Source organism: Heliangelus exortis, chromosome Z (genome assembly GCF_036169615.1).
Source record: "Heliangelus exortis chromosome Z, bHelExo1.hap1, whole genome shotgun sequence".
Classification (NCBI taxonomy): Eukaryota; Metazoa; Chordata; class Aves; order Apodiformes; family Trochilidae; genus Heliangelus; species Heliangelus exortis.
This window is the reverse complement of record NC_092454.1, coordinates 42,871,610-42,898,218: the sequence shown is the minus strand read 5'-3', so window position 1 is coordinate 42,898,218 and position 26,609 is coordinate 42,871,610. Positions and strand designations below refer to the sequence as shown.

At 36.6% G+C, this 26,609-nt stretch overlaps 1 protein-coding gene across 20 annotated transcripts in view; it reads right to left on the bottom strand.

Moving 5' to 3' along the window:
* Nucleotides 1–1,173: 1,173 nt before the first annotated feature.
* The window catches only part of MPDZ (multiple PDZ domain crumbs cell polarity complex component), a 93,050-nt gene continuing 67,614 nt past the window's right edge, over nt 1,174–26,609 (bottom strand). For 12 of the 20 annotated variants that reach the window (XM_071731758.1, XM_071731759.1, XM_071731754.1 and 9 more), the window contains 20 exons: nt 24,515–24,662; nt 23,698–23,894; nt 21,700–21,791; nt 21,331–21,421; nt 20,892–20,972; nt 19,721–19,813; nt 19,559–19,633; nt 17,950–18,127; nt 16,909–17,072; nt 16,488–16,571; nt 16,192–16,385; nt 15,784–15,931; nt 13,527–13,613; nt 12,127–12,223; nt 11,418–11,458; nt 10,227–10,349; nt 9,182–9,286; nt 8,963–9,075; nt 7,835–7,958; nt 6,138–7,021 (listed from right to left, as the gene is read on the bottom strand). In XM_071731758.1, coding sequence (XP_071587859.1) covers nt 6,875–7,021; nt 7,835–7,958; nt 8,963–9,075; nt 9,182–9,286; nt 10,227–10,349; nt 11,418–11,458; nt 12,127–12,223; nt 13,527–13,613; nt 15,784–15,931; nt 16,192–16,385; nt 16,488–16,571; nt 16,909–17,072; nt 17,950–18,127; nt 19,559–19,633; nt 19,721–19,813; nt 20,892–20,972; nt 21,331–21,421; nt 21,700–21,791; nt 23,698–23,894; nt 24,515–24,662 — 2,382 coding nt within the window. In that variant the 3' untranslated portion in view covers nt 6,138–6,874. Of the gene's footprint in view, nt 2,505–6,137; nt 7,022–7,834; nt 7,959–8,962; nt 9,076–9,181; nt 9,287–10,226; nt 10,350–11,417; nt 11,459–12,121; nt 12,224–13,526; nt 13,614–15,783; nt 15,932–16,191; nt 16,386–16,487; nt 16,572–16,908; nt 17,073–17,949; nt 18,128–19,558; nt 19,634–19,720; nt 19,814–20,891; nt 20,973–21,330; nt 21,422–21,699; nt 21,792–23,697; nt 23,895–24,514; nt 24,663–26,609 lie in introns of those variants that run through there. The other 8 variants (XM_071731760.1, XM_071731767.1, XR_011723428.1 and 5 more) reach the window with 7 other exon arrangements.

Below are 26,609 nucleotides of genomic sequence, written 5' to 3'. Positions count from 1 at the left end.
AATAGGGCCTTTTTCAGAGCCAAAGAGACTATAGACAGACTTCTGATGGTCAGCTGTCATTTGACATGAACAAAAGCCAAATTGTTCCTAGGCAGATATGGCACAGATTGAAAAAAAAAAAGACTATGCTTAGTCATATAAGGAAACTCAGCTCAGTCCAGGAGGTTCCCATGTTGTTTGAGCAAATGACCTTCCCGGCCAAGAGAGATTCATACTTATTGCAAAGGCTTTGTTAGACATGCAATTTAACAGAAAGGGACCCACTTGCTGCCATTCAGTATTGTGAAAGGGGCTGTGAAAGCCTCACCAGTAGACTATGTCTACAAATATTTTTGTTAAGTAATTACCACACATCTTTGCTAAAACCTCTAAAGTTACAGGACATTTGAGTAGACTACTTCTCCACATATATGTATGCTTAAAAAGGAAAGTATGTGATAGAAACCAAGATAAAAGTAGAACAAATGCAGGTCCTCTGCATGACCTTTAAATTACAGAAATTCAAGGCCAGATCTTTTAAAACCCCAAACTGAGCCAAGTACAAAATCTTAAATTTCTAGAACTGCATGTGAAGTTTTTCAGATTTATGGCACACACCTGTATGTGTTGAGTATGCATCATCATGTCACGGAGTGACCCTAGAATGAGGTAGGGCCAAGGGTGGGTTTCTAACCACCACATCTCATAGAGAGCAAGTCCACGAGGAATAGCATCAGAGTTTCTGGTCTCCTGGAACCTAAAATTCAGAATTTCTTATACAGACAGAAACCTACAGCTATTCTTCCAAAATGCTCATGGACCTCATGTTCCACTAAAACATGACTTGTATGGTAAATAATAGAACCTAAGCCTTTTCTTTACAGGAACTTTCCCAGGACGTGGAAATTCAAAGCAGTTCAAAGAATTCATACATGTAGGTGTATGCAAAAAGAAGCAGCTGTAGATTCAGATCGTATTATCCAGCATTTAAGATCACCATGAAACAACACTAATTTACTACATTAAATGCGTGTCTTGTCATATTTAAATCTCCAGCTACCAAAAACAGAGTTTCCTGCCCACACTTTAGGTTTGGATTGCTTGCATTTCACAAGAGAATTCTAACATAAGAGCAGTATTTTCCTTCGTTACCTCTATTTTTATGTATTCATCAAAACCAACAAAAATCACATATCTGAAAAATGACTGGCTAAGTTTATTTCATTCAAGGAGTAACAGAAAATTAACACCTTATTAGCTGTTCGCAGGCCCTTTACACTTTGGAAAAAGCATAATATCTAGGAAAAAGTGTTAAAGTTTTGGTGGGAACTTAGTGAAAAAACATGACAAAATATGAATACTATCACTTCAAACCATCTTATCAAGATGGTGACAGTAACAAAGGTTAATGTTTCCCCCATATGACAATCTTTATTATCATCTTTATTCAGTGGTTCCTGTCACAAACAGGAATTCCAGTGAATATTTGCTGCTTTAACCATTATATTATAAAAATCATTTGCAACACTGACCTTTCTACTCCCATCAGACATACTCACTTTTAACACTGAGTAATGAATAATTTTTTTCCCAAGGCTGTCCCAAAAGCAAGTAACTGATTTCCTATTAACTACTAGATGCTGCTGCTGTTACTCTTTTATAAAATCCCCAATAATGTAAAATGGACTTGTGGCTATGGCAACCCTGTGAGGAGGAAGCATTTAAAAGTTACAGACTGCAAATACCTTTAGTGTGCTTCAGCCTACATGCTCATGTGAGGTACCCAACAAACTCAGAGTCCCTTATCTCTGATGTGCAGCAGTGGAAACCTAAAAAGGCATCCTGAAATCATCCTCAGTCCTTCCAGTCATAGTATCATGCATCCTTCTGTGGCTATGAACAGTAAGCATCATAAAAAAGAGCCACAAAAACACATCAAACTGTGATACCGTTGCTGACTAGTGCTGAGAGTCTCAAAAAGATATCCCTTATTCCACTGAAAAACTCATGCAGAACATTCACAAACTTTTAGCTATAATGTATACCTTGCTGAGTCAAAATGTACTTTTAACTAAACTGAACTACACTTGACAAAGTGTAATCTTAGGTATTAAACTGCCAAAGGTTGAAATACCAGAAAACATTAACAAGTGCTGACAAATTCATCTTACGGGTAAACAAGACATCTAAGTGCAAGCACTTAAGATAGCCCATCTACCACTTAGCTAAGAACACAGAACTTATTTGTATGATTCAATCACTCCCTTATGTAATAATAATTAAAAACAAAGATATATTTAAACTATCTGAAAATGAAAAAAAGTGGACTCACCAGAAAGTATTTTGATGAAAAAGAGACTAAGTAAAGCCTACTTAATTCACCTTCTAAAAATAATTTGCTGCTGTAACTTAACAAAAAGTCAAGTTAGAAATCAATAATCCAGTTTGTACAATTCTCTTCTCTTCAGTTGTGATGTATGCAGCTTTCAGGATTAGTAGTTTATCAGAAATTATTCTTCTCTCTACTGAAGTGAGAGAAGAAACACCAATTTATTTTTTTTACATGGCCATCTTGACTGGGAATAGAATGTACAGTAATGGTGGAAGATTTTACTGCAAGAGAATGAAAATACATGGCAAAAAGTTAGCAACCTTTAGAACTGATTTACTTAGGCACCATCTTCCATTAGAGTAGGTACTGTTCTCAAGTGGTGAAATGGGTCAGCCTAATCTAAACCTAGCAGCACTACCCTGAATGTTAGTGCCACCATTTCACAAACTTACATGTAACACTGTTACAGTGGCTAGGAACAAAAACGCATTAAAAGCAAGTTTTATGAAGCTGTTGAGGAAGATGTATGATCTCCATTTCAGAAAGAAATAAAAAAAACAGCTTGTATATAAACAACAGGTGCTGAATATACTAAGAATAACAGTATTAACAGCTTTAACAGCACATATGAAAAAGTAAAAATTCGTATTTATTTTTCATTGTTTCAAGGGATGCCTAAGACAGAAGTGCTCCTCACACATGATGCTTCGGAGTATCTTAAAAACAAGCAAGAACTGTGGGAAACTGCTGTATTTTAGCCACTTAAGAACAGCCCTTTTTTTTCTTTTAGGTTTGGTGTGAGTTTTTTAGACAAGTCCATGTCCAGGTCTACAAAATTTTTGGTTTTTTGTTTGGTTTTTCCTTTTAAAAAGAGGCTGGATAGGGTGAAAGGAACAAGATCCTCAGTGGCTACTAAATTTCACTCGTTTTTCCAACTAAGAAAGCAGCAATGCCAATGCTACCTGAACACTACCAAGAAATGAAATATGCACATTCCAATAAAGTATGCTGTCCTTTGTATAGACCCATGCTTACAAGAAGTGAGTCTTTTTCATTAACACCGCTCTAAGATTATGAGCTTTGAATAGGTGAGAGGTAAGCAGAGTCAAGAGATACCAGAACCTTCAGGTCTCTCAAGCCCCATAGTTAATGCAATTACATAGGAGAAGCATAACAAAAAACTTGGTAGAACTGGGACTACAGCACCTATCACCTTATAGGACCTAACTTCTGTGATATGAAAGTTACAGTGAATACCAAATGATAAAGAAAACCAGCCTGCAAAGCTTATTGCACATCCTGGTCCAGCACAGGGCAGCCACTAATCAGGGATAATGCAACAGCTTTTCCAGCGTGGGGGTTGGCAGAGATCCTGTGCTCTGAAGCACAGGGCACGGGTCAAAGCAAAGTCCCAGGCTCCATGACTCACTGTTTTTATCCCTCATGCCAACTCCCATGCCTGAAGGAATGCTTTTTAAGCAGACTTAACAATTATCAGTGCTGTCTGTTCCAAAAAATCAAGATGGCTTCATGTTCATTACTAGATAGATGGTTTTAATGTCTAGTGTCACAGATCTGCTAAAAGTCTTTGCAAGCAAAGACAAAATCTTAAGAGCTAAATAAAGAAATTTTTAGGAGATGCTTTAAGGTTCACATAAAGAGTAATGCCTTTTCTTGTAAAATTAGTTTAAATTGTTCTGAATTAACCTTTCACAATACAACAAATACTGCAAGCATGCCACTGTAAAGCAAAACAAATACATATACTTTATTTCTTCATTATGACAGTTTCAGATTTATTCTGGTAAATGCTCTATTTAGACACAACAACAGTAACAAAATACCTGTACACTACATTTGTTACAAATATAGATACTGCTTAAAGTGACCTTAAGTATTCTAATATAGGCATTTCTCATTCTAACCATGGAGTGACAGTAGAAGAACAACTGAATAACAGCAGCCAGTAATGGTATCATCTGTTTCCTTTTGTATTAGTCTACCCTGGCCTAACTTCTAATAAGGCTAAAGAGACTATGAAGAGTTTTTTTCAGTTAATTCATGTAGACTCAGCTATTAATTTGTTCATACTATTTCACAGATGTTTCTAATACTGTTTTTGTGTTCTACTAAAACAAATGCTAGTCTTTACTTCTTCCCCTATCAATGGCCTGACTATTGTTTGCATTTTCAGTTGATTTCTCTTAAATGACAACTGATTCAGTGGCCTTCTTCCTACTACTGGTACTAAGGTTTTTTTGCTAATTGACACAAAAGGTATTGCTGCTAATTAGCATGATAATGAGCTATGTATCTCTCTCCTTCAAAAGACTTGGTGAAATTTATCTGCAGTGAAGTAATGGGCTAATATGTTTTATCTACCAGATTCCTAAGAACCATTTTGAAAGAACAGAGACACAAAAGCAAGATACAATCAGGTACTGGCTTCAGAGATTATGGTTTCTGAATAAAGTTTTAGTGAGGAACCCAAGTAAGGAAACCGATGATTTTGATCAATTTACTGATGACACTGCTGACAAAGAATAGCTCCATGGTTCTATGTAACTTACTAGAAACTGTCTGGTCTTTGTGCCTCTAAAATTAATATCCCCAAAATAGTATTTATGGCCCTCAAATCGCTTCTTCTGCTTATGCAGAAAGACCTCCACTGCTGTCTTACTACTCACCACCACTGGGAAGGATTTTCAGCCTTTTACACAACCTCAACTTCTGGTTTTAGGCCTCCTCAGACCAACGCGGACTCCACGTTTGCCGATACAGAAAATTACACTGTAACATCAGCTTCTTCCACCTCGGCTTAACCAGTATCCCCAAGCCTCTGCCTACAGCTAAGTAAATCTGCCCTGAGCAGTTTGTTTGTGGTTCTGATTAAAGCAGCTTGCAGAAACTTACACGCTGTGGCTGTGGTTAATCTTTTATGCTGGAAGAGGACAATGTTCACATACAAATATTTCATGCTGGGAAGGTTGCTTGCACCTACTGAGGCCTGGAAGCACTACTATTTTAAAAGTCTGCTTCTTCTAATACTCAAGTTGCTGGGCACTCTCATTCACCAGGTGTAGCTTCCTCTAGCAAATGGATTTTTCAGCTCTAAGCACAAGTCCTCTTCTTTCTTAAGAAAGAAACAGACCTGTTTGAGTGGATCCAGAGAAGGGCCACAAAAAAGAAACACCTCTCCTGTGGGGACAGGCTCAGAGAGTTGGGCTTGCTTGTTCATCCTGGAGAAGAAAAGGCTCCAGGAGGATCTTTTACAGTTTTTCAGTACTTAAAAGGAGCCTTTTAAAAAAGATGGGAGAGAACATCCTAGCAGGTCCTGCTAGAGGTAATGTTTTAAAACTAAAAGAGGGTAGATTCAGACTAGATATTAGTCTAGATGTAGACTGGCTGTAAGGAAGAACTTTTTATAAGGAGGGTGGTGAGCCACTGTATAAATAGCCCAGAGAGGTGGTAAATGCCCCATCCCAGGAAACATTCAAGGTCAGGTTGCACGTGTCTTTAAGCAACCTGATGTAGTTGAAGATGGACCTGCTCATTGCAGAGGGGTTGGACTAGGCGACCCCTTTAAGTCCCTTTAAACCAAAACTATGACTCTGTGAAAACAAAAGTGCACACACCCCTGCCTAGAAAAAAAAAGAAAAAATGAAAAAAAGAAAAAAGAAAAAAAGAAAAAAGAAAAAGAGAAAACAGAAAGAGAAGAAAAAGGAAAAAAAAAAAAAAGAAAAAAAGAAAAAAAGAAAAAAGAAGAAAGGAAAAAAGGAAAAAAAGGAAAAAAGAAAAAAAGAAAAAAAAAGAAAAAAGAAAAAAAGAAAGAAAAAAAGAAAAAAGAAAAAAAGAAAAAAAACCACCTAACCAAACCCTCAAATCTAAGTTGAACTTAAATACAGGTTTTTTTCCTGGATACACTATGAGTTAGGAAATTCAAGCCTACAAACAGACAAAAAAATCAACCCAGTTTCTTCCACTTGTGCATTGTGAAACAATACAAACAATACAAATTACCACTACATATTTTTCCTTCTTTTCCTGTACATGGTTAATACCTCTTCTCTTCAATAATCTTGTTTTCTGACTACTGCTGCCCATGTCACCCTCTTGCTGACTTGGTGAATTTAATTTTTGCAGCATATTTCAAATACTCAAAGCCTCTTAGCAAAATACCCATTTTTGTTCTATGGCTATAAATGCAAACATTCAATTTTTTGTGGGTTTGGGGATTTTTTTGGTGGCTTGCAAGCATTCATTATAATACTAATAGGAAAAATATCTGTCTTTCCATAGCTGATATAACTCCATCCCAGCAGTTGGACAACAATACAAATACTTCAGGACCTGGTTTAGTGGGCATGGTGGTGTTAGATTGACGGTTGGACTTCATGATACTCTTACTGTATACAAATACATGGTTAAAAGTTGCTTTTCTTCAGTGTTGTAACACAGTCCTGTGAATCTGGAAGAGCAGGAAGGCTATATAAACATTTCCACTATCTTTGCTATGTGGAATGTAAATAATATAGTCTTACTGACTCTATCCCTTTGGGCAGTTCACGACAAAACAGTCAGAGTCACTGTTCCTTTTGTCCGTTTCAGAATAGCAACTGCTTCCTCATGGGTCACCCCTTCTAAACTCTGCCCATTGACAGCAATTATTTGATCCCCCCTCTTCAGGCGTCCATCTTCTGCTGCTGCACCCTGAAACGATATAACATGTAACTGCAGACTCAGGCATTTCTTTTTCTTCCTGTCACACTGTCCTTACAGTCTGGGTTCAATGCACAAAACCCCTTCAAACTATTCTTAATTTCAGTGAATCAAATCCATTCAATTGCAGTACAGCCTGCCTACAGTGTTGCAGTATGGTCAGCTCTAAGTTTCACAAAATCTACAAACAGATCAACAGGAGTTTTGTACTCCCTTAAGCCTGTTTGTCCAATATTTAAACTATACTATCCTAGAAGTAAGATTCTCAAGACCTGTGGTTTTCAGTAACTGGTGTAAGAAATGCAGTAATCAAAACCTAGCTCTGGACTTTGACCATAAAAGTCTGAGATTCTTGCTTCTAGTTTTCTCTGACTCAGGACTGTTTCTCAGGGCAATCCGAACTATCAAATCCAGGTCAGTAATTTAAATTCTCCACAGGTCCAGACTGAATTACATTATTTCATCTTGGTCTACATTTTAGATGCTCAGTCAAAAAGCCCAGTCCCTTCTACTACCTCAAGCAAATACACTCTAAACCTAAGCAAGGGGGCTGTTTTTCTAAGTATGAGGAAACTTCCAGTTTTGAGAGTTAAAGACTCTGCCATATACAGTCACATGCATTTGGAAATTCTTCCTAAGACTATAGCCTTCAAATGCTGCAAGCACACTTTGATCAGCACTTGCACTAAGGAAAAAAAGCTGTGAGAAACTGTAACAATTCCGTGGCTTCAAACTCAGGTCCTGATTTAAGATAGTAGCTGCTGTGAACTAAAAAACGGCTTGCCTGAGCAAATCTACATTTACCTTTGCAAACACTGTCTTCACATAGATGGGTAAGTCTCCATGAGGACTTCCATAACCACCCACAATGCTGAAGCCTAAGCCATCTGGTCCTCTGTCCAGCATAATGGTCTTGTACTGAGGAGGTCTAAGAAAAGGAAAAAAGAGTACTACATTGTTGTCTGAATTAATGATTCAACATGTAGAATAGTCAACCAAAAAACCTTTTTACTTTCAAGCTAAACATTACATTTCCCTTTCCACCATAACTACAAACGTTTTTATTACAATGAACTGGCTGTTTTAGTTTGTGTAAAAACACTGTAGCCTTTTCAAAATCTCTGCCATTCAGCTCAGGGCACAGTTAGGCTTGCTATCTCCTACTAGCAGTGCTTATTCACGAATAAGAGATGCAATGTAAATACCTGAAATCTCTGTAAAAAACAGCTACTTTAGAAGTCCTGTAATCTGTTACACCTCCTAAAAAAGGTCTAAAATTATCCACAGGTTTTATTGCCTTTCTCCTCCGCCAATATATGATTGTATATTTTTATGTATGTGTTTGTACAGACCATTTATTGACACATTTCCTAACATATAGTTTGAGTATAAGAAATTTTTAAATTCTATCTTTTGAAGTAGACCTGTGTGGCTAAAGAACACCATTCTCTTTCCCCGTTTCTAGAAAAAAAAATCCTCATGTTTATGGCAGAGTTTGAGGCAAAACTTCTTGATATACCAGAAGCAATATACCTTGTATACAAGAAAAGTTCTATGCTCCTGATAGGTCAGTACTAGAAAGCTCATTGTGGAAACACAAGATACAACTGTGGAAGTATTTAAGTCTGAGAAATAAACATTTTGGGTATATCAGTTAATATCAGCTACCAAGTCTCCATGAGACAAGAGCATGTATTTACAAAGAAATCACATCACATCAGAACTCTACAGAAGGAAAAATAAAGCATTAAAAATAAATAAATCTCATATCGAAAAATGTGGAAGGCCTGTTGGTTCCATGAATACCAAATGTGTAAGTCATGGTTAAGTCAAACAATTCATCCATTATTTGCTAAAATTTTGAAGGTTTTTTTGGCTGAGTTCCATGTAAACCAACAGACTACAGAGGTTGTATTTTCTACAGTTACTGACCCTAAGTCATCCTGAAAAATGCTGGTTGAAGTTAGTCCCGCAAATGAAAGACTGGATGTAGGTGGATCCTGCTGCTGACCAGTTATGACACTCACTTCTCCTCCAGCTACAACCTAGGAACAGAAGTAAAGTGAGAATGCTGACACTAAAATAATTCGTTGTAGCAGCTGGCAAAATAGTACATAGAAAATATTCAAAATGTCACTGAAGATTCTTTACCTGCAACTCAATTGTGCCTGAAGCATTTTTTAAGAGACTAACAGCTTGAGAGTGAGTCATGCCCTCAGTAGGTGTTCCACAGATGCTAACAATCCTGTCCCCAACCTGAGAAAAAAAATGCAGAAAATCTAACTAACAATACATGTAGTTAGACAGATTTGCCACTTTTTTTCAACAACAGCAGATCTACAAATTTGCATTTAGTCAGATTTTATCAATAATATAGAGCAGGAAGAAGGAAATTAGCAGCTGTTCACTATGCATTTTTTCTCAAAATCCAATAATTTTTGAACTACAAAACAATACCATACAAAAGTGGAAATTTAAATATCACAATTAACAGTTACACTGGTTTAGTGTATTCAGTGTAAAAAAAGTAATGACACTTTACAGAATTGATAATAATGCTCTAGAAATACACAGCATGTAAAAAGAGAGATACATTTTACATATCACTTGAACACAGACAGACTGAAATGGTAATTTATCATCAGAATGTTTGAATGCATCCTAAAATAGCACTGCCCATCTTCCAAGAAGCACAATCACCTGAAATGCAATCACCTCTGGTACCAACTGGATACCACATGCATGTCAAGTGCGTAACACATATGAATTGCCTCTTAAACTCAGAAACTAGAATGTTCTGAGGACTATCTCTGTCTTAAGACAGAAAAGCTATAAAATATGAGAGATAAAAAAGACTGCATACATACAGTTGCAGGAATAAACACCATGCTCATCAGTGTAGCTCACTTAGAGAATGCATCATTCTGAACCACTCTCGCTACTTTTCGCTTTCACAAGCTGACTACCTCAGTGACCCAAAATTACTTTAGGACTTCCTTCCTAATGTTAGTGCCCCTCAGCATGCTACCATGATACCAATCTGAGTTACTGTTATATCAACCCAAACAGTAAAAATTCTTCTCATTGCCAGAATCACTTATGACTATACAATTAACCTACTCATTTATTGCCTGCCCAGATTAATTACTGTGCATTACTTGTGCAGTATTCATAACCTTCCTAACAAGTAACTTACTCTGAGTTTCTGAGTCTGTGCAGCAACTCCATTTGGGTTCATCATGGCAATAAATATAGGAACATCTCCAAGAGGACTTCCTACACCACCAGCAATGCTCACTCCTAGTGAATCTGCAGGACCCTGTTATTGTAAAGTAAAAAGATTAGAAAATTCTGGAAAGCTAAACACATACAGAGAATTGTAGGTTTATCTCAAAAAACTTACTAAAGTATCTGTCTTATGAAAATTAGAATTCCTATGTCTCAAGACAATTTTTAAGCTAATACACTGCATTATTTTGAGAAAGGCCAGCGAGCACAAGATTTGTTTCCTCCTATCAGTGGTAGGTAATGATTTGCTGACTAAGTTGTATGTTTTATCTTAACTGAACTAAATACATACATAATTAAGTGTCAGACCCTTAAAGTCAGCATAGAGAGTCTGGGCAAGCAAAACTGGACAGATGAAATTGCTTGCCCTTAATATTGTGTCAATCTCCTACTATGAATCTCAATAAAACCAGAATTTGTCTTCATGCTCCCCCTAGTGCCCAATTGTTGAAACACAAAACTAGATGCTTACTACTGTACAACAGCCTACTACCTAGTTGCAAAAACTGCTATTGTAAAATGGTATTTGCAGAATCTACTGTAAAAAGAGACTGTCTTAATGCAGTTGATGTAATCAAGGGAACTAGATGGCAGGCACTTCAGGCAAAGAGAAGGAATCTTTGACACAGATGTCATGCTTCTATAAAAAAGAAAACTGACTGAACTTCACAGTTGTACACCTGGCAGCCATCATGGAAAAGCCTACTAATAAAACTATGTGAAGAAGAAGAAGAAGATGAAATACAAAACAATGGGCTTGCAACTTTGGTACAATTCCCTTAGCTTCATGAAAACAGATCTCGATTTAACTATCTGACAGCATTAAAACTAGACCTCATTATTTCTTATTAATCCTTTCTCCTTTTGTTTTCAAAGCAGATCATAAAATGTGATAGCATAAAGCACGCTAATTTTACATAAAAATACAGGCAGTGGAGATCACACAGTATTCAGCTGTAAAGACCAGCAAGCTATTTAGCAATTGCCACATCAATTCCGCTCTCAAAACAATTAAGGAGGACAGACTTCCTTTCTGCAAACATACCTATAGACAACATGTAGAAAATCTTTTCCTGATATATACCATGCTGTAGCTTACCTTTTTTATTTCAACTGTTCTTAGCCCCTGTATTTCAGAAGCTGTAGTTAAATAAAAAAAAAAAAAAAAAGTTAAGCTAGCATTTTTAGGAAACTTTTCCATCACAGTTATCCAAACCACTATGATGACTCTAACTTACTGCTGGTTTATTATAGTATAAAACATACTACATATGCTTCAAGAAGATTATTGAATGTGCCTGACATTAGATTATCCGGATTGAAATACTTCTAGAATGGGTGAAAAAGTCATTTGTGCTCCCAATTTAAATAACTTGTGGAATAAGACTGCTAAGCATACTCAAACAGAATAGAAAAAAAAATTAATACTTGCTAGCAATACCAAGAAATTGGTCAGAAGCAACCTTGTTCTAAGTTTGAGCATGAAACAGCTATTCCACTTCTAGTGTAACTATACAGTATCTGGAGTTTTATGAAAGAAATATCTTAACTGAAGATTTATTTAGATTAAACAGAAAATTATGGCTCAGTTTAGATTCTCAGTATCTAAACTGCCAGTATAGCAAGATGCTAGTCTCCTCTAAAAAAAGCTATTTAAAGATACATATGATGTACTGTACAGTAACCACCCCTGTAGCGTATTAATGACTAAGGAATCACTTTCAAGCCTACAGGCCATAATTACAACATTTTAGACAAAGTGAAAGATCTCAGCCACCAGTTCACAAAAGTAACAAAAGTAACTTTACTGGTATTCTTCTTCAGACCACTTTCAAAGACGTCTGGTGCACTGGCCCCGGAAACTGTGAAGCTGAATGACGACAGACTGCTGCTTCCTTCACTGACCTAAATACAGTGTTACAATGGGATTAAAGGGTAGATTCAGATATCCATTTGAAAAAAGTAAAACCGTAACTCACTGTATTCCACAGATTTAGCAATATTTTACTTTTTCTGTGCCGAGTTAAAGCCAACACAGTGAATTTCCACATATTTCTTGTTGACTCTAAAGGGGTCCTTGTTTGAAACATCCTCAGACCAATAGAGATTGCATGCCTCTAGCACCATACAACACTCTGAAGTGCTGCTTCTGAGGGTCAGACCGTGTCCTTGTATTTTCACCTTCTATCAGCTCATAGAGGTCTGCTAGTGCAAAAGTTAGCCACAATTATTAAGGCAGGGACTCTCATGTTCACCAGCTGTATCAGCTAAAACTAAGATTGGGTTCTCCTCTCAGCTTCACTGGCACAATTTCCAGAAAGATCTTCTCTGTGCCCACAGGGCAATGTAAAAGAACAAACAACACGGCTCCCAGTGAGACTAGTTCACTGACTTACAGACTTCTCAAACCATTCAACACTGTAAGCTTCTTCTTATTTAAACACTTAGATTAAGACTGCCCAGAGCTTGCATGAGTTCATCCTGTTTTGCATTACCAATGCTGAAGAAAGCTTAACACTTCAGTCATATCCAGTCTTAACCTGCTCACTTTGAAAATGTTAAATTATGATTTTTCTTTAAACTATTATTCTTCAGTATTTGATATCTGGTACACCCGGTTTATTACCAGAGAAAGTTCTAAGGTAAGCTATGAATTCCTACTGGAGACAGTCTGTGAGCTGCTACCATGTGAAGGATGCATTCAAATTCTGAAACTGTTCCAAGTTTATAACACACCACCATTAGACCAATAATAAAATAAGTAAACCTGAAAAAAGCCTGATGGAAAGCATGAAGGTTTATTGCTTCTGCTGACCAAGACTACAGTAACAATATGCAAGGAGTGCAGAAATTCACTAAGTTTACTGAAAAAATACTCCTCTGCATGCCAAGCACTCCTTAAGTAATAAAGCACTCCAACTTCTTGTGTTAGTAATGAGAATCAGATCATTGTCTGGAACCAGACTAAGCAACATTGTAGAGCCATTTCTGGAATGCATTTTTGCCTGCATGGCTGTAACAGATATAATATGCACATATGAACATATAAAATGGCTACCAAGAATCTGCCAAGTAGATAAGAACTACTTTTCTTCATACTGGATTAGGTATACGGAGAACCACCGTCATCACAGAACCAATTATTTTTATTTGCTGTCATTATTTAACCACTATTTTTTCCAAACTAAACAGTTTTAGAGTTACATACCTGACTGCTCTGGGATGTTCTTCTCTCAGAGTGGAAGGGACCAGCTTTTATTCTTCCCACCTCTAATCTTACTGTACCTAATGAACACTAAAGAACCAGACCAGTCATTTAAAACATGTCTTTCCCATCTACAACATTAAAGGCTCTGACAATATTTAGGTCACTTATTAGACAGAAGAAGAAGAGAAAACTATGGACAGAGGGGAAAAAAAATGGGCTAACAGCCTTGTGATGAGCACTGAGCAGACAGAGCTCATGGCAGGATCAGAGCCACATAAGCTAAGTATACCATAATATTCAATACTGAGCAGGGTACATTTGTGATTAACAGGTGCTACAATAAAGATGTGAAAAATACACAAGAAGGCTAACAGAGTTACCTTTAACTTAACAAAGAATAGTTTGGGTTTCTTAATTGTAATGTTAACATACATTTTCAAGATGGCTCTTTCTAGGAACAGTGAAATTGACTATTTCCACAATAAGCACTAAAAATAGGGTGACAAGGCAAAGTAACAATCATTGTTTCTGTAGACATGACTGAGAACTTGCTATTTAACCTGACAGCTAGTCACCTCTCTCCTGCTCTTGAAACTATCTGTAGAAACTATCTGTAGATAGTTACTCTGGATCCCTACCAAAATAAGTAAAATATTTTGGGCAGGACATTTTCCAAACATCCACCTGTAGTTTAAATGATCTTTCTTCATCCAAGTCCCAGCAGGAAGCTTGGTGATGTGGAATGTTAGCACAATGAAAAATCCTTTCACTACACTGTAAGCTTTTACGTACACAATTAAGTATTTACACAACAGTATAAAATCCATGTTTCAGAAGAAAATTCACCCTGCAATCAAATATTTATAAACAAAGACATTACACGGATTTTGGAATAGGGAGATAAGCTATTAACAATAACAACATTTAGAAAACTAGACTTTTGAAATAATACAAGTAGTGTCAAAGGAAGATCTTATGCAACATATTCAATTACAGAAATCTGAAGGGTGCTATTTTGTTTTTCCTTTTCCTTTTTCCTTTTGCTTTTTTACTAACTGGGACGTTAATTTGAACTCATGTATCCAAAGAACTTAATATTACTTAAGTTTGTCTTTATTTATCACACTTTAGCTGTATTAGTCTAAGAGAGCTTCATGTATTTGTCAGAAAATTCACAGTATAAAAAATAAGAAAAAATTGGGATTTTCCAAAGGTTATATATAATTTTCTAGCAATAGAATTTCAGGAAGTTCAGGACAACTCACTCCTAGATTTCACTCTTGTCAATGAAAACAGAACTGACAACTGAACTAAAAATGGTGACTGCTCACGTGAGTGACAATGTTTTACTCCATTTATACTGCGTGAACAAAATACAACCAATAACAATAATATAACTGAGGTATTTTTAAAGTCTCATTTCTCAGCACTAGGAAAATCAATTGCAAGTGCCAAGGAGTGTAGAGTGTATTTAAAACATGAATATATGAATGGTAAGTGGAAACTAGGAATCTTCTTCAACTAGATACTACAAAATGCTTGCCAAAATGTAAGAAACTTTCCACATGAAGTGGCATTCTAATTGAGAGATGTAAAATTGTGTAGCATATGAAGAAGAAATGCACTGTCTTTTTATTAAATAGAGTGGTAAGTAAGAATTACTTCCATCAAAACCCTTGATGGAAGACAGACTAGCTAGCTGAGCAACTGGACTTCCTGACAGACCACAGAAAATGTTCTGTATCTGACATCTTTCTAATTTGGAAATAGGGGGTGGATATGCATTGAGGTATTTAATGGATGTAAGGTGACACTAGACATACACAGAAAAAAAATTTTATCAACTATGAAAGTAAATATTTTTGACACAACTAGTCCAAGGAATTTTTAATCATTTAAAGTCAGCCCTTTCTGACCTTACTTTCCTGTGTACCTTTCTAAAAATGTAAGATACCAAGTCATTTATCAGAGTTTGTTGAAGAAAATACAGTGTTAAGTTTTAGGTTGTTCTGTATAGTTAATATATTTTAATATATTGCCCCACAAAAATATAACACTCTGCACTACCACTACTTCCCCTTTCATCAAGCAAAGTAACAAAATCTAAGAGCTCTAGACTTCAGGAAGCTTAAATTTAAAAACCTCATTCTTATTCACATCTCAGTGACAGTCTGAACTCAATCGGATGAAAATGAAGCTTTCAAAAAATTCGTATTTAAATTGTTCACTTTTATCCACCTTCTTTTTTGCCCCATACCTTTAGCAAAGCTGCAACAGCCTCCTGGTTAGCATTTCGAACATCTTCTCCATTCACTGTTAATATCTGGTCTCCTTGCATCAATCTCCCATCGGTATCAGCAATTCCTCCTTTGACAATGTCTGACACGAACACCCCTGTATCATTTCTGCAAATACACATGGATTTTGTGTTACAGTATTGCTTGAGGGTCATTTTTATGGGTTGCTATTTGGAACACAGTCAATATTATTTGGTTTTTTCTGTTGAGTAATATTGGGCTAATTCCTCTAGGAATGGCCAGTTAGGTTAGACACAAAAATCACAATTATGGCCTTCAAGCCCACAGGATCTGAGCACCAGACCCTTAACAGAAACATGAGCATGCTCAGGTAATCCCAAATATTGACTCTCTAGGTACATTCCTACCTTTTCCCAACAATACTCAGTCCCAGACCTTTGCCAGGCTTCTTTTGGAGCTCTATACTGAGTACATCATACATGTCTTCCTCCTTGTACTGGGCCTCATCTCTGTACACAGTCAGACGGACTTTCTGAGGAGTCTGCCGAAGGACATGTATTGCTTCATCATGTGTGGCATTCCTGAGGTCAATTCCATTCACCTGTTATGAAAGCATACAAAGATAAAGTGTGCAGGACCTTCCAGGAGACAAACAGATGATGCTTAACTAGTAAATGACAATGAAAGTAAAGAAACCACCAACCTCTAATATCTGATCACCAGCCCAAAGTCTCCCATCCTTAGATGCTGCTCCTTCTTCATATACTTCATGGATAATGATTGCTCCCTGTAGATTAAGAAAACAAAAATAAATTGCATGCTGAAAGAACATGCCCCCACTTTAAAGCAAGAGCAACTGAAAATTACTACTATAATTCACCAGTGATAAATGAAACAGTGAGATTGTATGATGAATAAACTACCAAAATACTTAAGAAGTTGATTTATAATTTCAGTATTAAAGGTGCTTTTTTCTTCATTTTTTTTTTTACCACCCCCGAACTTGTAGCTTTGTTGTCTTTCTATAAATGCTACAAAAACTAAGGAAAAAAGATCTCTTCTGTCAGACATTTTAATTTCATTTTTTTTAGTTCACTTGAGTGACATATATTTTTTCAACCAACCAGTAAAGTGTCTGCTCCTCCAACAATGCTCAGACCAAGCCCAGTCCTCCCTTTGGAGATATCAATCGTTGTTTCACATCCAGGAATGATGGGACAAGTAGCTGGGTCAGAGGCTAATGTGGCTGGAGTTGAAGATCTGCTTGTGTCTGAAACAACTGAATATCCTGATTATAGTAAGAGGGTTTGATATTAGAAAAATGACTTTAAAACAGCATTTTGAAAGTACACTGACAGCTCTGCAGTGAGAGATAAGCAACCTAAAGAATGATGCTGCCATCTTTCCTTTCCCCTCAGACAAGTACTATCCCATAGTTTTAATTGCACTTATACCATTAAGTACCAGGATCACAGCCTGGATAGGCAAAGAAGCTATCATGAATAACAGATTCTATTTGGGATAGAATTTAATTTGAACATTTATACCAGCAATTATATGATTTAGATCAGAGACAAATTAAGTACGTTGCATGGATTTAATAAATAGATTCAAATCAGCCCTGTACTTTTGCACTGGGTCATGCCAAATAATAGGAGGTGATATTGTAGTAACTAAAGAGAAGAACCAGCAATTGAAATGTCTGGGATGTTCAGATTATCTCTTCCACTGACGTCTTCTATAAGAAACAAATTCCCTTTTTTGAAAGAAAAGGTAGAAACAGGCATATATATCCTTTTGAGGCACTTTGTAAGGTTACTGATTAAACATTCCACTGACATTCACAAATAATTTCACCATACAGAAATACAGATTAGACAAATACTTGGATATATTGCGGGCGATCCCGTGAGGTAACAATAACCCTCAAAATTAAGTGTCTTGGCCTCTGAATGGCAAAAATACAGGTTAGCCCTCTGCTCTGTTATGCAAGCTTTTTGTATCATCAGCAACTGCTCATGCTTAGTTCAAACTTAGATGGGTCTCTAATCCAAAAGTACTCGAAAATACAATTTGGAAGACAGATGAGTACATACAGAAAAGTAAAGCTGGGTCTCCATTTTTATGTCACAACCCCAGTGAAAGTTGACACACAAGATCCTTACTTTTAACTGCTTCTGGTTCTGGTGAGCTGGAAGAGGGGGCAGTTGCTGGGGGCTGTATATTCCTCCTGTCCACTGGGGCAGTGCTGGAAAGGACTGGTGCTCCAGGTGGGCTATCTGTCTCTGCTGAGTTGACTGTAAGCCTCACCATCGATTTGGATGTTTTCAGCAGACTAATAAACTGAACGATAAAGAGAAAAGCTGGGTAAGAGTGTAACTGGAGTATTCAGTTATAAAATAAAAGCAAAGCACAACTCCTGTCAATTGGATCTGCAAGCCACAGTTCTGTGGCAAATACAAATCCAGCAAATAATGATGCTTTTTATAAGTAACAGCAAGAGTTAACTGTGGACCATATCAGGCTAATGTTGGTAGTCACTTCCATGAAACTTCATCAAACTATGCCAGATTAGAATGTGCAGTCTTTCAATGGCTTCTCTGGGCAAAATCCTATGTGTATAGCAATTACTTGAAAACTTGGAAAGAAAGCCACCCAAGCCTTTTTATCTTTGAACAGAGTTAAATTCTCAACACACTAAGGCCAAAATGTTAATGACAATATCTACTGATTTAAATAAATGTGCTACAGCCATTCTAGTTCCTTAATCAGATGCACAGCTGAAAAGAAAACCCAAAAATATTATCTGAACTACGGGATGGAGACAAGGACACTAGGAAGAAACATAAAATCTAGTGTAAAGGGATACCAAAAACCTTTTAAATTAATTGCCACCTTACAGATGACACAGCATCCTCCCAAGCTTTTACATTTCTGTAAGTACAATTAGAAGTATTTTCTGCAACTATTTACTCTATCTCTCTCTTCTTGCAAAGCCTGCCTACCTCTCTGCAGACAACTTCACTATCTCTTACTCATTTACTGCTTTCAGAGATAGCAGCACATCACACAATAAGATGGATGCTCTCCTAATTGCCCATTAACAAGCAGAAAGTAATCTTCTTATGCCTAAAGAATCACTCTTCATGGTAGCAAGGCAGGTGCTAGGAAGAGCCCTCCTTGATTCATTACAGAGCCCATAATGAGTCTGCAGAACTAGAAGTTAGCAATAAATCTTGTTACTTAGGAATGAAGGTAAGTTTTATCCAAGGGTTGAAATACCAGTCTCAGAATATAATGAGGCCATTATTACAGACAGTCCCCATGTACAAGCACAGTTCATGACCTGATTTACTAGTGATGCAACTCACCCACGTAAATTTACACATATTAGCTTCACTGGTTCTAATACTTTTTAAGTGGAATAGCTAAGAAGAGCTATTATTGAACTCATGGTTTTTATTCCACAACTAAGTTCCTCTCAGTCCTCACGTTTGTGTAACACAGAAAAAAGAAAAATGTATTTGTAGTAGGAAGACATGATCAGGTAGTACATTAATGCAAAATGGCAGCTGAGCTTTAAATTCAGGTTTTAGCTTATTCTGCAGTAGCCTCTTTAAACAGACAATGCCTGCAAATCTTAGGTTCTTCAGGCAGCTTTGAAAATTAAGTCACAGTATAGTCACAAAAACGCTCACTGGTTTGTCTGAAATATCATCACCCCCTACATTAAGTGGGGTGATTTCTGCAACATTCCTGAAACTTCAGAAGCACCTTTTCTACTGGATATCCCACAACAATTTCATCATCCACTGCCAGGATCTGATCTCCAACTTTGATTCGTCCATCCTGGAAACAAAAAAAAAAAATATGAGTCCTTAATGCTATTCCAAAGAACATTTTCATTCCCTATTTGGATTTTGAATGTTATCACACCTTTGCTGCTGCACCATGATCTGTTAAGCTCTTAATAACTACTCCATTAACTGTGTCTTCTTCACTAATGGCAATTCCAAAGCCACCTTGATCCTAGTGCAAAGAGAAAAATGCAGATGCTTAGGTACTGTGCTTATGAAAATGCTAGAAACTATTCCCTGAAGACTAATGAAGACTGCAGACATAAAAGAAGTTTGCATTTTCACAATGCATCAATATTTTTGTTTGAAACAAATCTATCTCTGAAATAAATTCTGTCAACCTACCAACAGTATATTGGCTACTAAGATAAAATTGAAACACTTCTAAGTGGAAATCCACTCAAAGTGTTTAGAGAGTAGAAAGTGAGGTAAACAAAACTTCATGGTGTAGCTTAAATTCATTATCTGAAACCAGAAAAAACTACACACAGTAGCAGAAAACAGAGGCTGGGAAAATGTATACTCTTCCTGTGACGTTGATCTATGTTTGTGGTAAAGTGAGATCTTCCTAATGCTTTCACGTAGATTTAAATCATCCAGGTATCATAAATTTTCCCCTGCCTAATAATGGAAAGCTAGATGCCTTCCAAGAAAAAAAATTCATCAAGAATCCACAAGTCTATCCTTCTGTCCACTGAATTCCATTTAACTGTCTTCTCCAAGTCACCAAGCAGAAGAAATTTTTACACCCTTATTTGGCAGCTTCATAGTTACAGAATCCTGGCCATTACATCCCAGCTGCAGAATCTCTGCTAAATATGTCTGTTGTCTGAGGGGTTTTAAAAATTGCTTATAAGTTGCTTATAAATTGCTAATTCATTTACTTTAAATAATGAAGGCAATTATCTTACCTGAGGCACCACCAGAAACTGGTTACCAGCTTTGTAAATAAGACAAAAGGTGACTTATTCCAGAGACTTATTATATATTTATGTATTATAAAACAGCTGGCCAACTAATGTGAAGTTAAAGAGATTCATGACGTTGCCAAAGACAGCAATTACATCAGGAAAACTCTTGAGATCCAATCAGGAAGAGAAGATCCCAAGAAATTTTTATGACATCCACAAAGCAAGAGACAAAGTTTGTTTGCCATTAGAGGGACTACATCAAAACAAAACAAAACAAAACAAAACATCAAGCTAGTGAACACAAATGTGACTGATGTAAGTTTGATTCTTAGCACTTACCTTAGGGAGTTCCACGTACTGAATGTTTTTGCATGAGCTGAAGTCAGAACAAGCACTGAAGTTTGCAGCATTGGTATCAGCCTAACAGAAAATTAAATCATAACTGTGAGCAACTGTATAAAAAATTTTGCATCAATATGAAGTTAGCAAACAAACATTTAAAGAGGGCTTAATGATTTTTTGCTTTATTTAAACTACTACAATCCTATTCATGGGACTGTTAGATTTACTTCATATTTTAGATAAACATAAAATAAACCAGAATGTAGCCCAGCTGTATTAAATTTAGCAGCTTTATTAATATGTCATTTGATTTTTCCTTCAATTTTTTTTTTTTTTTTGCAGTATTTGCTAAGTAGACAGCACATTATGAACATCCAGCACAACGTTAATGCCTCAGTCAAACGAGAACAACAAAAATTTACTTAGTTTACTTAACCTCTTGATGATGAAGTGTCCCTGAAGTACACTGTGAAGCCTCTGCTGTCTTTGTAGGGCAAACAGCCATCTGATTTACTGCATCTTTATTTCTACAATAGATTCAGTTGAATAGTGTAGTAAGAATGTAGTAATACAGCACTGTATTTTTCAAGATGAATTTAAATTCTCACACTTTTTTACTTTATTTCTGGAACTCACAATACAAATATCAAATCCAAAAACTCAAGACATACTTATCAACTACTACAAACTAGGCTCAAAAGCACATCTACCTAATCAAAATCATAAATAAAGCAGAAATATCCTTTGAAAAACTTGAGCATATTAAAAATAAACCTTTTTAGCCAAACATTTAACCAGGACTTACCTGATAAAAATTATTTTTACTTTAGATGGTGCACATTTGATTATTGATGAAGCATTCTGATGAGTCCTTCCATAGAGTACTTGCCCATTTATCTATGTAAAGGAAAGCAGAAATTAATTATCTAAAAAAATTAATTCCCTTAAACTACTTTTTAAGACTTTAAAAAAAATACATTATCCCACATCCCTGGCTAAAGCAGCAGTTGCATTAGATAATGGAGTATGTTGTGTCTTCTTTCATTCCCTTCTTTACTTAAAAAAATCTTCATATTTTGATTTCTGATAAACACTGTTATAGAGCTAAAAACATCATTTTCTGAATTATACTGGGTGGACTTGGCATGTAATCAATTCTCACTTGCCACTGATCACCTCATGACTGATGTGCTGATAAAGCAGGGTCATGGGAAATTCTAACCATAATAAATAAATTTATCACTTTATCCAGCAATTAGGTTGCTATTATTTATCAACTCTCAGCTCTGAGCCAGACACATTATACACAGGAGTCTGAACAATCATGCACTTACAATCTGAAGATTTGACCTGACAATCATTGGCCTTGACTAGCAGAGCAGACTCAATGAAACCCTTTGAAGCTTCTGTGATTCAGATCTGATTGGTGGTGTCAGTGTGAATTTGCAGAATAAGGTCATTATTCACCCACAGTTTGTTGTATTTGCTTATGGAAATGGAAAAATATAGTGCAGAAGTTAACTCTAAGAAAGACTAGTGCAGGCTATGTTAGCCAGGCATGGCCACAGGGATAACGAACCATGCTGTTTATACAATCCAGGTGCAGCACTACTTCTTGTTTTTGCCATGGGCTTGAGAAGAACCAAGCTTAGGCTAGCAGCTGGAAGACAGGGCATGGCCTGGCACAGCTGATGGGCAGCTGCTTGAGAATATAAGGAGCAAGCTGAGCTTTCTCTGCTCAGAAGGGGATGAGACAATCTCCTATCATCAGTTTGCAGGTTCACAGTGTGAACAGTAAGTAAGAAATCACATGAGGGCAGACTCAGACAGATGTGTTTCAGTGTGTTCTGGGGACACTCAGCATATGTGACACCAAGGTTTCAACACCAGACATTTTAACTGACTCAAGAGAACTATCCAACAGGTAACATCAGACTGCAACAGGTCCCTCCATGGAGCTAGGTCCACTGTGCCACAAATATCTTTGTTTTTCTCCTAGAACACAACTGCCAACCTACATCATTTACTCTCTACTATGTCCTCAAGATTTACTCTGTCTCACCATTCCTCCCTGTGCCCGGTGCACCTGCAAACAACTCCACACAATGTTTTGAAGTTACACAAAGCATTTCTGTGAGGGTAATGTTACCTACAGTGAGAAGAATGAATAGGAAAAGCAAATAGCAGAGAATACATCTGCAAACAGCACAGCTGAGCTTGTGTTAATATAAAAATATACCTTATGCTCATACACATGTTGGGAATGTTAGCTGCATGTACAGTGGCTGGGTCTCTCCACAAAGCCACTAGAAAACTGTCCAAACATGTCATGAGATCAAACTCCATAATACAATTGGATCTGTCACTGATTCCCCAATTTTATATTTCCTTTTTGTATGTTACACACATAAAAGGTATTCCGGTATTATCACAGTTCCAACAGAGGAATAATTAGAAAGTTTGGAATGCTCCACAGATGGATAAAAATGAGGGATGAAAAAAGTTTCTGGGTTGCAGAGATGTATAGAAGGGTCGTGCACTGCAGACCATGGAAAATACTGAAGTCCTTTAGTCTATCCATTTTAATTGCAAACACACCTTTACTTAGTACTGCTATAAGCAGGAAAAAAAATCCCAGCTGCAACTACTTAGCAAACATCAGAATGAAAATCTCATAGGACGGTGATGTAACAGGACGATTTCAAAGTCCATTGAGGAACAACTATATGGCAGCAAGAATAAAGTATTTTAATGCATTTCAAGTCAGTAATATTTGCTTTCAATGTAAGCTGCAAAAACTCACCTCTAGTAACTCATCTGCAATCTGTAACCTGCCATCTTTGCCAGCTGCTCCATTTGGATCAATTCCCACTATAAAGACACTCATCCTGGATCGGTCTTTGTTACCAGCAAGACTAAGTCCCAGACCTGTCCTTCCTTTTTCCAACTCAATCATGTGGAGCTCCCCTGGTAGATTTCCATAGCGCTGCACGATCTTTTCTAAATGTAAAAGCATGGGCAGCAGAGGTTGGATTTAAATTAGACAGTAGTTTCACAAGTCATCATTGTGAGAGTCAAGACCAGTGTCCAGTGGGCAGTATCTGACAGAAGAGTCCAAAACTGAATAAGAACACTTTAAGTGTACAGCACACTTTGCTTAAAGCTAAGCCTTAGGTGATTTATTATAACATTTCTAGTTCTTTGTTCTCCTTCCAACTTTGGAAAACATTAAAAATACTTTTCACACATGAAAGCAGTAATTCTCCCTCCAGTAATACCTTTAATTTACCTCCAGTAATATTATTAGCTATGACATCACTGCCATCAGTTAACCTAGAGTACACTGAAACTCTTCAAGTAGTCCTACACATTAAACTCGGAGTACACAGTGAACTTGCACCATGGAGGAAAACAGAGAATGGAGTGTCACGAAGAACAACTTAGCTTTTTACTTCAACGTGTGCATCGGACACACAATTGAAAGCTGACAGCAACACGTAGCACCCAAAACATAAAGCACAGAAGAATGAAGTCGTTCAGACTCAGTTCCTCGTATCTTCTGCTACAGTGCCATTTTCAACAACAAATACTTCAAGCTTTATCACACAGGATAGACTTACTCCAGCTGTAGCGGAACTCATCCTCCTTTTCCACATCCCCTGCAACTCGGCTAGATGATGCCTGTGCAATGTCACAGCTCATTCCTGAAAATGCTGAAGGACGGGGCAAAGAAGTCTTTTCTGGCTCTAAATCAGACTGTCCAAATGCCTTTGGAGAATAAGAAAAATGCAGTGGCTAAGCAGATGCAGACTCTATGTAGGGCAAAACATAATAGAGTATACAGAAATGTTGAAATGGCAACGACTATGGCTTTGAAGTTTAAATACCAAGCAGATGGAATTCTAAAATAATAACATGGCACAGAAAGGCTGCAAGAGATCAAAGATAGAAACAAACACCAGGAAAATTATGTATTCAAAAGCAAACAGAACTCACAAAAGAAGCCCAATTCAGTAAAGTTTTATGTGCCACTTTACATTTTAGAAGTCTTTTATGAAGACTGATTAAATTTTTTTTAATGTTGTATCTGTTGAAGACTTCTATTCAATTTTATTTTTAAAAGACACCACATATAATTTCTTCCTATCATATGTTTTGGAAGCCAAATATGAGAAAAGGGAAAGGAAATAAAGAAATTCATGCTTTCAAAAATACATTCAGAAAAAAAAAAAAAAAGCAAAACAACCAAAAACCTTGCCTATTAGCTGAAAGAACAATTTAAAAACAAAATTAAAAAGAGAAACTGAAGAAATCCACAATAACTGGACTTTTTCAGTCTTATGTTCTGATTTCCTATAAGCTGCAAAGAGGAGATCAAGTAAGGGAGGATGCAAATTAAAACACAAAGGAGAAAAATAATTTTGTTTTTTATGTATGTGGCCTATTTGTATTCACAAAAAGCTAAAAAGTACAAACACACGACTACTGCAGTATAATGATTAAATATCCAAAACCAAAATCTGGCAAGCCTCCATTCAAGTCTGTTTCCCAGAGGAATATGGACTCTGATCAAGGATCTGGCTAAGTGTTTATAATTTGCATAATTTTGGCTTGCTAACTAAACATGTAGGCAACAAACTTGTGTCTGAATATCATAATTCTGTAGCTCAAGAGACTTTGATACTTGGCAGATAGCTGCTGATGTAAACAACAAAAATCTCACATAAAACCCCAGTATCTTTCCAACACTAGGATTTTCAGGTGTTGCCCTATGTCCATAGCCCTGCTCACATCATTTCAACTTTCATAACCTCCATTAGGAAAAGTCTGACCAGTTATCTCAGATGCTATCTCACTGGGAGCCAAAACCACTGAGACATTTTCTTCATGAGGCAACAGTGAAACAGTAACATCCTATACCTTAGGAGAATTCAGTCTACTTTAAATTGAAAGCATTGAAAAATACAGAATGTTACCAATTTAGTCATACTGAAAGTTCATGAAGGTCCCATCTCTCAGGGAAAATCAGTTACTTTCATTCTCTGTATACTTCAAATATTTAAAGAAAATGCAAATGCCCTATTTCAGTTCCCTCGTTCACCTTCTGCTTGAAAAAGATTTTCCTCTCATTCAGGAACTTGTTCTAGGAGTTGAACCACAAAGTCATTACAAGTCTAAACTTTGTAAAGTTTTAATATGGCACACAAGCCAATGATTTTTAGGAAAAATTCACATAAACAGCATATGATTTTTTGTAACTTATTAGTACACTTATCTGTGCTTCAAATATAAGATAATGTTATCCTGCCAAGATTATATCTTCTATCACTGAAGTTAATGTACAAATTATTTACAGTTTATACAGACTAAACATGCTATAGAACAGGCTAACAGTTACAGGGCAGACATAAACCTCAACCAAAGCAGCAAAATTCTAGCAAAGACATTGTTACCCATCAGAATCACAGTAGGGTGGAAACATGACTTAATAACATTCACAGCAACTTTTCATAATCAAAAATTCATGTATCCACCATGGAGAAAAGTTGGTGTCAGGTCAAGGGGGAGTAGTTTTAGAAACACTAATTTTTCAGAGTGCTTCCTAGAGTTCTACCTTGAAAGCTAAATAACATACTGAAAAAAAATTAGAAAATAGAGCATGAAAGCGGACCAGATCAACTTCTGTGTTTTAAAATCCAAATTAGCATCAGATAT